Genomic DNA, 16,105 nt, shown 5'->3' with positions numbered 1-16,105 from the left:
GATTTGAAGAATATATTAGGCATTTGCTAATTTGTATTTTGCTTATTTATGTAGCTTTTATACCATTTGCAACTTAATAGTGCATTTTATTTTCTTTACAGAAAATGTGGTGACTGTTATTCCAGCTTATGCTCCACAAGGTAAGTTACAGTTTCTAATGTGGACATTAGTTAAAAATTAATTTATCAATGGGCATCTGTTATTGCTATCTCATTTTACTTGCACTGTAGCTAGGTTATACATCCCGATTTAAAACTAACTTAAATAAAACTATATAAGATGGTGGTTTATACTGTATTAGCAGAAATGTTGACTAGTCCAGTATTTCTTTTACAGGTGCTGTTGTGCTGCAGATTTCCTGTTTTAGTGAAGCAGAGCGAATATTTATGCTGGTAAAAGACACTACTGTTAACAACAAGCAGCTTACAGCTACTATAATCCCACATATCATAGTAAGTTTCTTCTTGTGTTTTTTTTCCAAACCAGGGAGGAAAATACGCATTCATATATGGAGTTGTATTTCATTCAAAGAAGTTGGCAACTTAACTTTACCTCATGTTTTTTGTAATGTGTGTAAATGTGGGGCACAGGCTATTAGGTAATTTATCATTATACATCTATTAAAAGTTCTGCTGTGCTTTCTTGATATTTAAAGTGAAGCCTCCTGTCTTTTACTATATAAGCCGACATTTCTGACCATAAAATGGCTGCAAATGGGGGGCGGTGGTCATGTGATCTGTCCATGAGCAATCACCCTGTCAGGACCTTATGATAGTATTCATAAATATAAGATCGAGGTCCTGGCAGGGTGATTGTTCATGAGCAGTTACAGATCACATGACCCCCCCCCCCCTCTCCCCCATTTGCAGCTATTTTGTGGCATGAATGTCTGGCTGTTGAGGCAAAAGACAGGAGGAGTCTCTTATCAAGAAAGTGGTGAAGAACTTTTAATAGTTGTATATTGTTAAATTACTTTATATGCTGCCCCCGACACACACACCCCGGGTTGGATTGGGGCTCCTGGGACCATTAGAGAAAGTAATTCTGGGGGCCCACCATACTGCTACATAGAAATATTCCCTATTTTACAGGAGTTCACATTTGCTGCATTGGTGATTATATGCCAGGGCATAAATACTAGGGATGATATAAAAATAATTTTCCCCGGCTTTCTGCTGGTAGCCCGGCTTAGTTAGGGATGTAAAGTGTCAGTGCTTAGCACTAATTTACCAATAAGAATAACTAACTATAACCCTTCACCTCCTCCATATGTTCTTTGCACCACTTGATACTATGAAGACTAGGCACTGACATTATAGAACTAGTCTAAACAGTTAGTAATTACTTTTATCAGACTCAGAAGTGGTATTCTGTACCTCACATGTCGCACATCTTCTCCTTTGTGTACTGAACTGCGGGACGACTTCTCCCTTTTTCCCTTCTCACTGGAGAATTTTCCACCAGATATCTTCATCTCTGTGTGGCACATCTCCACACTGTGGAACTAAAAATATCACAGTCTCTACAGTATAATGTCAACTGGATAACAATGTCCCACTCTGTGCTAAAAAACATATTGTGCCCTCTCCATAAATCAAGTATTACATTGCGAAGCCTCAGAATATTACAATGCATACCCCTGAATAAATAATATGATACACCTAATAAATTAAAGTGGTGATCATTCCCTTTAATTACATAATATATAATTTCCAATTAATCATTTCATCTATGCAGTCTTACAGTGCTCCTACTTATTAATTATGTTTTATATAATGCTCTCCTTTTTATTTACTGCTCCTCAAATCTTTTATATAAAAGTCCTAATAAATACTCCTATTCAGTATATGCAGCACAGTACTACTACTCCTATCCCGTATATATGGACACTGCACAGTACTACTACTCCTATCCTGTGTATATGGACACATCACTACTAATCCCATCCTATATATATGGGCACAGCACAGTACTACTACTCCTATCCTGTATATATTGTCACAGCACAGTACTACTACACTTATCCTGTACATATGGACACGGAACACTACTACTCCTATCCTGTATATATGTGCAATGCCCCCCCCTTATTACATATAGTCCTCTAGCCCCCCTTGTTATACTGTATATATCCTCTGGTAGCCATTAATTGTATGTTTCTGCAACCAGTCACATTACTTTATATAGTTCTCTAGTGGCCCCATTAATATAAATATCCCTGCAATGGGTTCCCTTATATGTAGTCCTGCAATGGCCCCCCTTATAATATATTTACTCTGGTAGATGGAAATAATAAAACTCACTTACCTTTAGCAGCACTCCTGTGTCCTCCACTTCTCTTCTCCCCACTACAGTGGGACTGACAGGAACAAGACGTAAAGCAGTTTGAGTGCATCATCACGCTTCCGTACATCAGGGGTCACAGTGCGATGTGGGAAAATCAGCTGCGTCGCATGGACAATGTCAATGTCAGCGCAACTATCTCTGAGATAGTACTTGAGTGGCTGCTTATGGCTACATCAAGTACCAGTGCTGTCACTGGCAGGAGCCTCATATGGGGATAGAGGCCCCTCCCGTAGCTGAGGTATCAGGGGCCCACCAGAGGATTCACCCTCCAGTGCAACCCTGCCCACACATCAGTGGATCCTCTGGGCCCCTGATACCTCCTTTACTCCATCCCAATCTGAGGCCCCTGACTGTAGCAGAGGTACCGGGGGCCCACGGTGGGCCCCTGATACCTCTTCCATAGCAGGGGCCTCAGATGGGGACGGAGGCCTCTGCCGTAGCAGAGGTACTGGGGGCCCACCGGAGGACCAGTGGATCCTCCGGTGGGCCAGTCCGACCCTGCACACACACATCACATAAAACATGAGGTAAAGTGGCCAATCCCTTTTAAGATACAAAGAAGGTAACAGCTATCCCTATATCTACTTGTATACAGAGATAGTGGTTCCTTCACTCAAAGAGCAGTGATTTACATTAAAAAAATTATACTGAAGGTTTATATCATTCAACTTAGCTGCTCCTACTTTGAACCTTGTTGACTGAAAATCAGACTACATTTTTTATGTGACAGGTTCCTATTAATGGGAACCTGTCAGGGCTATTTGGACACTAAACCAACCATAAGTCTTTTTTGGTTTACTGTCCCAACTCGCCCTCAAACTTATATACTTACCTTGGTTCGGATTTCTCGGCTCTGGGTAAGGATGTAATGAAGCTGCTGTTAGTACACTCCAGCTTCACTGTGCATGTGATGAGAACCAGGGAACCAGATACCTTACTTATTACATAGGTATAAAGGTCACAGACAGGAATGTAGAAGGGGGATTTTGGACACTAAACCACAAGGACTTGTAGTTGTTTTGGTGTCCCAAATCACCTGGACAAGTTATCTTTAAATGAGTTGGCCAAAGCTTTAATGTTCTTCATTCTCTACTCACTGTCTACGGGAGTGCTGGAGTACTGTGCTTGGCATTCTCTGGCATAGAGTATAAATGGATCAACATTCCACACATTTCACCTAGTGCCCTGTTCATTTAGGGGAACAGAACCGAAACTTGGGAGAACTTTATTATTTGTGTTCACTTGTTATCATTTACCTCTATATGGCTAAATCCATGGCATCTGCCTTAAACGTTGAAATATTGTTGGAATCCTTTTCTGTTTTATTTCTTTTCTCCAGTTCCGTTAAATAATTCTCTGAATAATATTCTTAAATTAATATTAGCTACAATGTTTGAAATTTGAGGGTCCAAATTACTACAAAGGAAAGAAGAAAAGAACCTAAAGATAAAAGATCTGGAGTCTTTTGTAGGAGCTCCTATGTAATTCTCCTTTACATCACTAAAACCGAATCAGGAAGAGGACTTCTTTACAATTTCTCCCGGCCATGGTTTCTCTCTGCTGAATTAATAGATTAACCTCTTCAGTTCTATGCAGCACAACTCCACAATGAGCCCCTAAAAATACCACAGTCTCTTACAATATATTTGGTGCCCTAATTTAGCCTACCCACGTAGTACACAGCCTCCTTCTGTATACATGTATACCTAGCCTCCCCCCGTATACAAAGGACCCACTATCTCATTTCTAAGAGACAACATGGCTACATTTATGGGAAATTATCTTCTCGCTGATAATTTATTATTTTTTTTTAATAACAGTATGTATATGGCAGATGAATGAAATTAAATATGAATTCATTACATGGTAATCCCTCTTTAAACATATTTTTTGTATAATTTGACCTGCTATATCCAGGACAGTATATGTGCACAGTATAGTCCTTCACCTTTAAATGTGACATCCCTAATTCAGTGTGTATTGTTTAGTTGTTGTGTCAGTTTGTATTGAATTGAGATTCCAATCTTTATATCATCAAGCTGCTGTTCTATTCCAACTTAATCATTCTTTGTATAGCTTTATTTATTTATTTTATTTGGCAATAACTCTAGAGGATAGCCTTTCCACCCAGAAAAAATGGCGGTATGGTAATAATATAAAAGGTATACAACACTATAAGGGTAACTGCACACTTTGTAGAAAGGCTGCGGACTTTACTACAGCAGTAATCCTGCAGCTATTCCACAAGCATCAGAAACAAGACGCAATCAGCTCATTTCTTATCTGTGTGAAGCTGTGTTTTTGCCACAGTATTATATAGAAAAATTTGATTTACAAACCGTGATCTGCAGAAATAAGTGACATGTCACTTTCCTATACAGATTAATTTCAGAATGTGTGTGTGTGTGGGATTGTTACCAATTCTACTATAATATCCTGCGGATTTGTCATGTGGAATAAATTACGTATGCAGTTACCCTCGATGTCTATGCCTTTTTGGAACTTCTTCATACCTGGTGTGAACTAACTGTGTATGGTCTGGCCATTCAGTTACAACAATAGTCCTTTGTTTAGATTTAGTAAAATAGTAGTAAACTACACACTCTTATTCTGTTTAAATTGTTGACTTTTTTGTTTTATTAATGCCTTATGCCACAGGACTAATTGCCAGGTAATTTTAATTTATTTTGAGCAGTTTTTGTTTTAGTGGTATGGCATCACAGAACCTCCTTGTTCTCCTGTTCTAGTCAAACATTTTGTACTTTTTTTAAATTTAAGGTTTTAACACATTTATTTTTTCCAGCATCAAAAATTACCTCAGAGTTCCTGCCCTCTTCTGGTATTTGTCAATCCTAAAAGTGGAGGGCTCAAGGGCCGTGACCTTCTCAACAGCTTTCGCAAACTCTTGAATCCACATCAAGTTTTTGAACTAACAAATGGAGGTCCCCTGCCTGGGTGAGTTGTCCATAAATTGCTGTTGCTTTTATTGCTTTCAAATTATGTACGTTTCTTTTTCTTGTATAAGGGAACCTTTTAGGGTGATTTGGGACATTAAACCACCCACAGTTCCTTATGGACCAGTTGTTTAGTGTCTGAAATTGACCATCTGTGTTTGTTTTTATTTGAGGGCTAAGAGGTCACTAAACCACTGGCCCAAAAGACTTGTAGTTTGTTAAAGAGGACCTGCCACCCTAAAAAAAGTAAACTAAAAGTAACTAAAGTAAGCAGCTCCAAGTGCTAAAACAGTCCCAGCAGTGTTACACTGCTAGCGTTATTGTAAACCTCCAATAACACTAACAAACAAAGCTGCGCTGTACACTAGAAACACCGGACCGCTCTCAAAGCGGTCCGGCGTATTCATGAGGGGGCGGGTTTAGGGGTGGTGACTGCCGCATGACGCGCGGCAGTCACCGCTGGCCTATGCTTTCAGAGCGGTCCGGATTTTCCAGTGTACAGCGCAGCGGTGTTTGTTGGCATTATCAGAGGTTTCCGATAACGCTAACATTGTAACACTGCTGCGTCTGTTTTAGCACTAGGAGCTGCTTACTTATGTAAGCAGCTCATAATGCCGTTTTTTTAGGGTGACAGGTCCTCTTTAAGTTCTAAATTGCCCTGACAGGTTTTCTTAAAATTTATATAAACCAAAGCCAGTTATTTTCTAATAGAATATATGTATCTGTTTTATTTATAGGCTTTTTCTATTTCAGTTTGTAGAAAATGGATATGTTGATGTTAAGGGGCTTTGCTATGAGGTTGTTTACATTTATTCTACTTGATTGAAAACAAGTTCTTGCTAGAAAATCCTTTCCTTAAAGTCTCCAGAATTAGCAGTTTCTGTATTCACAAAAAGCAGTTCAAAGTGTCACTATTTAATAATGGAAAGAACATAATGCAAGTAGCATAGATGAGACACACACAGGAATGTATGTTTGTGTTTTTGTAACTAGGGGAACGGGCAAGTTGTTAGTCTAGGGCAGGACTTCAAATTTCCACTTGTCTGAAATGGAATGAAGTACATGAAGAACAGCTAAACAAACGAACATACACACAGTCATTTATATCTTCTTAATCAATCCCTAAAAATGAAAATGCCATAATTATAATGTAAACTATAAATGATCTGAAACTGATAATACACTAACACTGCCTTCAAATTGTCATGTACAAGAGTGGTTTCAAAAACGCTTTAATATTTTAAAATAATTTTTATTAAAATTTGCAAACTGTGTCTTTGAGGTGAATCTGGTACACACTACATTCATTACATAGACTTTTAATTATGATGCCCTTCATGTGCCCTAGGGCTGTACTGTAACCAAATCCAACACTTTTTACGAAGTTTTTAACAAATGGTACAAAACAAATGGGAATCCCCTTAAAGAGATATTTCCATGAAAACAAGCTTTTTATATGAACTCAGGATAACAAAATAACACATTCTCTAATTCACTGTTATTAACAGAAATACAGCATTTCACAGATATAAGTCCAACCTGTCTCTATCAGTACTGGTGTACTGGGTGGCAGGTGGCAGGTACATATCTGTGAGAACAGATATGTAGCAGTGCTGACATTGTAAAAGTCTGTCAGCCTCTGTCATGCCTCTGTGTACGAGGCATCTCCTGCATCTCTGATCCGTCTCATTTCTCTCTGTGTCAGATATTAGTACAATGTCAGAAGCCAGATGAAAGTGTATATACACCTGTACCCTGATAATCTAACCACATTATCAGCACATAGAACTAGAGGGATCATAATGTGTCTGCTTAGAGAGTCCCCGCCCACACTCTGGCATCTTACACTGACCATCACTGAGTGATAGGAGCTAATACGGCAATAAAACTGAGTAAAATTGTAAAGTAAGGTGGTAAAATTATTTATTTTTTTAGGTGAGCATCACTAGGGGATTGAGATTTTTGAATTTTTTTTGTGGGAAAACCCCTTTAAATGCTGTGAGGGTATCTGAAATTATGGCATCTCTCCCCCCTCAGACAAAGATGAGCCTGACTATGAGGTTGGAGAGTGAGTCTTACTTTAGATGCCTATATCTTGGGTTCTGTAGTACCTAGAACCATGGTATCAGATTAAAGAAAATCATATTCTCCTTATAAACACATGTGCTCCTTTGATCTACAGAAATGGAGATACAGGCAGGTAAAGAAAGGATCTTTATCGTCAGCTCGAAATCCTAACTATGTCTTTACCTATCCGTACCTCTGGTTCTGTAGCTCAATAGTTCTCTAATATCGAAAGATTAACCGGTTAAGGACCTGGCCCTTTCCCATTTTTTCATTTCCATTTTTCACTCCCCACCTTCAAAAATCTATAACTTTTTTATTTTTACACGTAAAAAGCTATGTGACGGCTCGTTTTTTGCGTAACAAATTGCACTTCATAGTGATCGCATTGAATATTCCATGCCATGTACTGGGAAGCGGGAAAAAAATTCCAAATGCAGTGAAAATGGTGAAAAAACGCATTTGTGTCGTATTCTTGTGGGCTTGGATATTACAGCTTTCACTTCACGCCACAAATGACGCATCTAATTTATTCTTTGGGTCAGTACGATTACAGGGATACCAAATTTGTATAGGTTTTATAATGTTTTCATACATTTACAAAAATTAAAACCTCATGAACAAAAAATTTTTTTTTATTTTGCTGTCTTCTTGTGCTTATAACTTTTCCATACTTCGTTGTATGGAGTTGAGGGTGGTGTCATCTTTTGCGACTTTTGATGATGTTTTCAATGATATTATTTTTAGGACTGTACGACCTTTTGATCACTTTTTATAGAATTTTTTATTTTTTTTTAAATGGCAAAAAAGTGCCAGTTTTGACTTTGGACGGGATTTTCCGTTACGGGGTTAAACGCAGTGAAAAACCGTTATTATATTTTGATAGATCAGGCATTTTCGGACGCGGCGATACCTAATGTGTTTATGATTTTTACTGTTTATTTATATCAGTTCTAGGGAAAGGGGGGTGATTTGAATTTTTAGTTTTTTTTATTATAATTTTTTTTTTTTTAACTTTTTATTTTTTTTTTATTTTTACTATTTTTCAGACTCCCTAGGGCAGTGGTGGCGAACCTATGGCACGGGTGCCACAGGCGGCACTCAGAACCCTTTCTGTGGGCACCCGGGCCATCACCCCAGCACACCAGACAGAACTCAAAGAATCTTCCTGCAGTTCCAAGCAACTTAAAAGATGCTGATTTCAGTCATATATTTAAGTGATACTTACTTCGCTACTTGGGAATGTAGGAAGAGGGAGAATGTGTAGACAGGGACAAATTATCTTTGGAAGACCTTCTGCTGGTCCCACAATTCTCTGTGTACAGAGGGACACTGGAAAGAAGCTAAAATGATGCAAATTTTCCATCTTGTACTCAGAAGGCCAATATGATCAAACGTTATTGAAGAACAGGGTGCAATTACTGCTTTAATTTTTGCTTGGCACCTCGCAATAAATAAAGGGGGTTTTGGGTTGTAGTTTGGGCACTCGGCGGCTAAAAGGTTCGCCATCACTGCCCTAGGGTACTTTAACCCTAGGTTGTCTGATCGATCCTACCATATACTGCCATACTGCAGTATGGCAGTATGTGGGGATTTTACTCCTCATACATTACAATGTGCTGATAGCACATTGTAATGAATGGGTTAACCCGAAGTAGCTTCGGGTCTTCGTGAGACCCGAAGCTACCATGGCGACGGATCGCCGATCCCCGATGACGTCACGGGGAGCAGCGATCCTCGGAAAGATGGTGGCGCCCATGCGCCGCCATCTGTTTGAAGCAAAGCAAAGCTGCCGGCGGCGATCAGCAAGAAAACACCCGCGATCGCAGCAGAGACTTACCGCGATCGCAGCAATATGCAGCAGAGACTTACCGGCTATGGAGAGGGCTCGGCTTGCGAGCCCTCTCCATGCATCGAAACACGACCGCCGCTGGGCGGTCGCGAACCGGTTAAAGAATAGAATTTTTATACCAGAATTGAGGTTCTACCTGCTATAGAATCCAAGTTATAGGTTTCTGAAGTGATGCACCCTCTACGGCCTTTCAGACTGGCTCTTCTCATACAAAAGATGACAGCTTTCTGCTCATTTTCACATGACTTTGGAGGAGATTTTTTTATAGCTGTATGGGTTATATCTCAAATAAGAGAGAATTCTAGAAAAGAACATTTCATACCCTAGCCTAGGCAGCTCAGATAAAAGTAGATGACGGATTCCCTTTTATTCAAGTCTAACGGTTAAAAGGGTATTCTCATTTCCGCAAATTAGTGTTATTATTTGCATGATGAAAAATTATACATTTTCAATATACTTTCTGTATCAATTCTTCACGGTTTTCTAGATCTCTACTTCCTGTCATATAGAGAGCTTTTACGTTTACTTCCAGTGGACAGAAATCTGACCATGGTCACACAGGTGCACCGCTCGTTAGTATCCGTGAGAGTAATCAGAGCTGTGTGCTATAACGAGTCGTGCACGTGTGTGACCATGGTCAGATTTCTGTCCACTGAAAGTAAACGTAGAAATTATAATATATAATATTTATGTGCTGAATTGGGAATACCCCTTTGACCTTGAAGAGGACCCACTATTAAGTATAATATGCTTGGAGAACATACGTCATTGATTGCAGTACCCTTGATCAATTTAAATTTAGTTTTATCTTTTCAAAAGTTACGGTGCTCATTTTTATGTGCCGAGATTCTTTTATTTATGGACACAGCTCCAGAGAAGATCACTGCCACTGCCCCCTTTGTTGGAATAAGCTCATTCACTTATAAACTTCCACTACCATATCTTTTGAACAGATGGAGGTATTTTCACAAATATGAACACCGGATTGATCAGAGACACAGCAACAATTGAGTTATGTTCAGTTTTTTGTACTTGGTGAAATATCCTTCAAAACTGTTTTTGAAAGGATTTTACCATTTAATAACACACTTGTCCCCTAACTGGTTTCTGCACGTCAGACCACTGAGACCCTTTGAACCCCTTTAGATGTTATTGTAAACAGGGACCACAGCATCTGAGCCTTACTCTATCCCACAATTCCCCCAAATTACCCTATCCTCTGCAATGCAGTTGTGCAGGACTTTACAAGGGCAGCTGTTCGACCTACTGAAGATCCCTAGACCTGCCACCTTAGTATTCTCGTACCTTGTAGGTACCTTAGTGTTCTTGTAACTAGAAGATGCATTAGGCACAATACATTACAATGCACTAGTCTTGCAGTTTATTGGTAACCAAAAATTGCAACATCTCATTATTTTGGGTGATTAAAAAAAAGTTGAGAAGAAGAACTTCTGCAAATTAATGAATGAAAATTTGCCGAAATTTTTTTTTTTTTAACGCTTTAAGGTTATACATGTGATTACAAATCTTTAACCTAGAATTGTTCGCCTGGCATCCCAAACTATTAAAAGTGAATGTTCAGCATGGTAGTACTATGCTCAGCGAAAAAACTATCACAAAGATACTTTTGTGAAATCAGCTCACCCTCTCCGTTCGAACAATCCTCTTGGTCTTGACTCTGGACACTCCAGCACGGACAAACCTCGGTCACAGGTGCAGGCAGCATTAGACAGGAAAAAGAACTATTTCCAGCTGGACATCAGACGTCAGTTTTTAGGATAAAAAGTAGCAAAATTTTATTTGAAATCCATTAAAAAGGAGTACAATGGTACATGACACAGCATAAGGAATAAAAAATAGCATCAAAGCTTACGCGTTTCGGTGATTAAACCTTATTCATAGCTTCTGCACAACTTTCTGCAGTCTGGCTATTTAACCCTGCCCTTTCAATCCCATGGATCTCTGGGTAAGGTTTTCTTAACCCTTTCCATGATTTTTTGTATAAAGCGTAAAGCGTAAAGTGTAAACATAAAATGTAAACATAAAGTGTAAACATACATAGAAGAAACTTTACATGTTTAAAAACAAGGAAAAACAGATGGTAATTATCACCTTAGTACCTGCAAGAAAAAGTGTAACTTTTCATTGTTTTTCTATCAAAGAAGCAAAAAAGAAAGGTTGTATTACGTGGGGAGCATTATAGGATATTAGAAACAATATTTTATATTTATTATATATTTTATAAGTTAGCAATTTTTAACAAAAATGAATCAAATCTTGTTTCTTATTTAATCCAAAAGGGACCCTAGTTTTTAGAGAGAAAATCCAGTACTTTTCCCGATTTAAAAGGATCCTCCTAAGATCTCCCCCTCGTTTAGGTTTCATTACTTTTTTCGATACCCCTGCATCTGAGGACACTGCAGTCTCCGGCATGATGTTCCCTCACATGTCTAGATACTGCGGAAATGTTAACCGCACTTTCTGAACTGACATCAGAGAAATGTCGACGAATGCGGGTTTTAAGATTGTTCGTAGTACAGCCTATATAGTCTAATCCACATGAAACGCATTGTATCTGATAAATTACAAATGATGTATTACAGTTTATGAATGGTTTTATTTCTTGTTGTGCATCGTTAGAGTACGAGGAGAAAAATTTGCTTTGGATCGCATACCTGCAGCACTTACAACGGTCTGCTCCACATTTGAAGAAGCCTTTAGTACTGAGCCATGTGGTATGGCCTGGACTTGATTGATATAGGCTTGGTGACAGTAAATTACTGAGATTCGGAGCCTTTTTAGCTACACATTTTATATTGTTGTGCATAATTTTAGACAGTATGTGATCAGTATGCAGGATGGGTAGATTTTTATATATAATTTTTTCAATTTCTTTGTACTGAACACTGTAGGTTGTAGTAAACACTATTGGTTGTTGTTTTTTGTGTTTGGATTTTTTATTTTTATTCATGTTAGTCAAATCTGAACGGGCGATATTATGGACTATATGAGAAGCCCTTTTTAACATCCACTCCGGATATTTTCTCTTCTTTAATTTGTCCCAAACCTTTTTCTCCTCTGTTTTATACAGGGAGGATGTGGAACAATTCCTTTTAGTGCGGATAAGTTCTCCTGTAGGGATATTCTTTATAACATGATTGGGGTGGCATGAACTAGCTAGTAAGGTGGTATTAGATGCCGTTGGTTTGACATATGGGGAAATTTGAACTACAGTATTGGTACCAGTTAAGCTGATATCCAAGAAGTTGATAGTTTTAGCCTGTAAATTAAATGTGAATTTTAAATTCATGTAGTTAGAATTAAGATATGTGACAAAATTTTCTGCATCCAATACAGTTCCCTCCCATATCAGGAGCTGGTCGTCAATATAACGGCCGTACCACCTGATATGGGAGAGAAAAGGATTTGCCCCAGAAAACAGATAAAGTTCTTCCCATCTGGCCATGTACAAATTTGCTAATGATGGAGAACATCTGCCCCCCATCGATGCACCGCATCTCTGTAAAAAATAGCTGTCATCAAATGAAAAATAATTTCTTTTCAAGAGAAAATTAACTGCTTCTACTATAAACTCCTTTACTGCAAGTGAATACATACTATATTTATCCAACCAATAAGTCAGGCATTGTAATGCAATTTCATGGTCTAAAGATGGGTATAATGCTACCACGTCACACGACAGCCACATGGAGCTCCGTCTCCATGGTATACCATCAAGTAAAGAAATAGTATGTTTAGTATCTTTCAATAGGCCAGGAAGGGAAGCAACCAGTGGCTGAAGGTGGTGGTCAACCCACTCCCCCAATCTTTCACTCAGAGATCCGATACCCGCCACAATGGGGCGGAAGGGAGGGGGGAAGACCTCCTTATGTATCTTCGGCAACGAGTGAAAGACTGGGGTAACGGGAAATTTGACATACAGGTAATCTGATATTTTCTGGGATATTGCACCCATATTTAATCCCTCATCCAACAGTTTCCTTAACAACATTTGAAATTCAATAGTAGGATTTGATTGTAATTTTAGGTACGTTTTTTCATCGCTCAACATCTCTAAATTTAATTTTTTATACAGTCCGGCATTAAGGAGAACTATCGCACCCCCCTTGTCTGCAGAGCGGACTAGAAGATCAGAGTTCATTTTAATTTCTTTTATGGCTTTCCGTTCCTGGTTTGAAATATTATATTTCTGGTGCTGAGTGGTAGCTTCTTTTAGTTCAATCAAATCTCGTTCCACCTGTTCTTGAAAAATGTCCATTGTGGTGGATCTTGAGTTAATGGGGTAGAACAAAGAATTGGAAGTTCGGAAAGATTGGTTCAAGTCCACTATATCATATTCTTCAGACTGAAGTTGGCGCAATGTCGAGAGGTCATATTGGTCTTCAAAAGTGTTCATATCTTTGTTTAGGCTTAGCATCCCGGTATTACCACAGTCCTTAGAATAGGTCTTATCACCCTCTGGACATTCAAAAAAGTGTTTTCGCAGAGTTAAATTTCTAATAAATTTATTTACATCTAGGATAGTATGAAATATATTGAAATTATTGCTGGGTGAAAAACCTAAACCTTTAGACAGTAAGGCACTTTGTTGAGGAGTTAAAATGTAGCTCGATAAATTGTAAATGAGATCTTGTTTCACTTCTGGTTCCTGAGAATGTATTTTTTGGAGGCGGGATCGGTGCTTCCTGCCTCCCCTTCTACGTTTTTTGGTTTTTTGTTTTTTCTTTTTCTTAGTTTTTTCTCAGACTCCGACTGGGTTCCGCTTGTAGATGCAAGTGGATTAAATAAGAAACAAGATTTGATTCATTTTTGTTAAAAATTGCTAACTTATAAAATATATAATAAATATAAAATATTGTTTCTAATATCCTATAATGCTCCCCACGTAATACAACCTTTCTTTTTTGCTTCTTTGATAGAAAAACAATGAAAAGTTACACTTTTTCTTGCAGGTACTAAGGTGATAATTACCATCTGTTTTTCCTTGTTTTTAAACATGTAAAGTTTCTTCTATGTATGTTTACACTTTATGTTTACATTTTATGTTTACACTTTACGCTTTACGCTTTATACAAAAAATCATGGAAAGGGTTAAGAAAACCTTACCCAGAGATCCATGGGATTGAAAGGGCAGGGTTAAATAGCCAGACTGCAGAAAGTTGTGCAGAAGCTATGAATAAGGTTTAATCACCGAAACGCGTAAGCTTTGATGCTATTTTTTATTCCTTATGCTGTGTCATGTACCATTGTACTCCTTTTTAATGGATTTCAAATAAAATTTTGCTACTTTTTATCCTAAAAACTGACGTCTGATGTCCAGCTGGAAATAGTTCTTTTTCCTACTATGCTCAGCCTCCACATCTGTGCAAATATAATGTGCTGAAAAAACTGCTATACTGTATATGTATTATGTAGGTACACATACTAATTTTGCACTTTTTCAGATTTCATGCATTCTCTCAAGTTCCCTATTTCCGAGTGCTTGTATGTGGAGGCGACGGTACAGTTGGTTGGGTTCTTGGTGCCCTTGAGGAGATTCGACATAAGTTAGTTTGTAGTGAACCTTCTATAGCTGTTCTTCCTCTTGGAACAGGTAAGAGGACATAAAACATTTTTTATTGTACAAACTGACCATTGTCACTGAGGAAAGTTGTACTATAATATCATCAATTTATAACATAACTCTGCAATACTATATCTGGCATAAAAGGAAATCTACCATCAAAATGTAGCATGATAAACCAGGGACACTAAGATCCAGGCACCGTGGCTATGATAATCTAATGTTTATTATCCATGGTCTCTTTAAACTGGTTTTAACCCATTTATTACAATGTAATAGATGAAGTTTAAAATCCTGTAGTATGTCTGTATATGCTAAGAATCAATCAGACAACCTGTGGTATCTCCGTGATTGCACATACCCAAAGAATAAAGTAGACACGTCATTTCGGACACTCCCTGAAATCGGTAAAATCCAAGCCCACAAGTAAATGGCGCAAATGCATTTTTTCACTGCATTTGAATTTTTTTTCCCCTGCTTTCGAGTACACTGCATGTAATATTAAATACTGTCACTATGAAGTGCAATTTGTTACACACAATTAGCCCACATACAGCTCTTTACATGGAAAAATAAAAAAAAGTTATAGATTTTTGAAGGTGGGTAGTGAAAGATGGAAACGCAAAAACGAAAAAGGGCGTGTCAAGTAAGATTCATGTTGACTTTCCCTGCATGTGGTTCGGTGATTGAACTGCTCCTTCTGTTATTGGTGAGTTGATTGCACATTCAATAGAAAGCAGTAGCTTATTTTTTATCAGGGATTTCTTTTCTTGCTTTATACCTTTAGTTATCCTCTAAAACGAATAAAACTGTGTCTGGTGCCATCTACTGTTTGCTACCATGTAATGTCTGATCCATTAAACCTTTAGGACCAAGCATTCATTTTTTTAATGTTTTTTTTTTCACATTTATCAGCTTTTATTAACAATTTTGTAAGATTACAAATTTTGGGGGGTCATTAACTGTAAGACTTAAATCACTTTGTCATTGAAATTTTTTTTTTTTTGGAAACTTTTTATTTTTCTGCCATAGGAATCAGTATTTTGAAGAACCTGTATAAGCAGAAATTGTTATTTACAGGTATATGAGGCTTCCCATGGCTTCTAACATGCAATGATTCTAGTTTTGTATAAATATGTAAAATGCAAAGCAAGGCAAAACACTATGGGAAAAATGTATCAATAAAATGTATTTGGTTTTATTTCTAAATCTGTTAGCACTTTCCCAACTATTACAACAGAAGAGTCATGGCCTTTATAAAAGGGACATGTCCTAAATTGTTCCAAAATTGTGGCAAAAGTTTGT

The 16,105-nt window shown here is 38.0% G+C and overlaps 1 protein-coding gene across 1 annotated transcript in view; it reads left to right on the top strand.

The window, feature by feature from the left end:
* The window catches only part of DGKQ (diacylglycerol kinase theta), a 115,071-nt gene that overhangs the window by 83,722 nt on the left and 15,244 nt on the right, over positions 1-16,105 (top strand). Inside the window, exons 14-17 of the mRNA XM_072155398.1 lie at positions 102-140; positions 337-452; positions 5,150-5,301; positions 14,682-14,830. Of these exons, the coding sequence (XP_072011499.1) occupies positions 102-140; positions 337-452; positions 5,150-5,301; positions 14,682-14,830 (456 nt within the window). The remainder of the gene's footprint in view (positions 1-101; positions 141-336; positions 453-5,149; positions 5,302-14,681; positions 14,831-16,105) is intronic.

The sequence above is a fragment of the Engystomops pustulosus genome, chromosome 1, assembly GCF_040894005.1.
Source record: "Engystomops pustulosus chromosome 1, aEngPut4.maternal, whole genome shotgun sequence".
NCBI lineage: Eukaryota > Metazoa > Chordata > Amphibia > Anura > Leptodactylidae > Engystomops > Engystomops pustulosus.
This window is presented reverse-complemented; position numbering and strand designations above follow the sequence as displayed.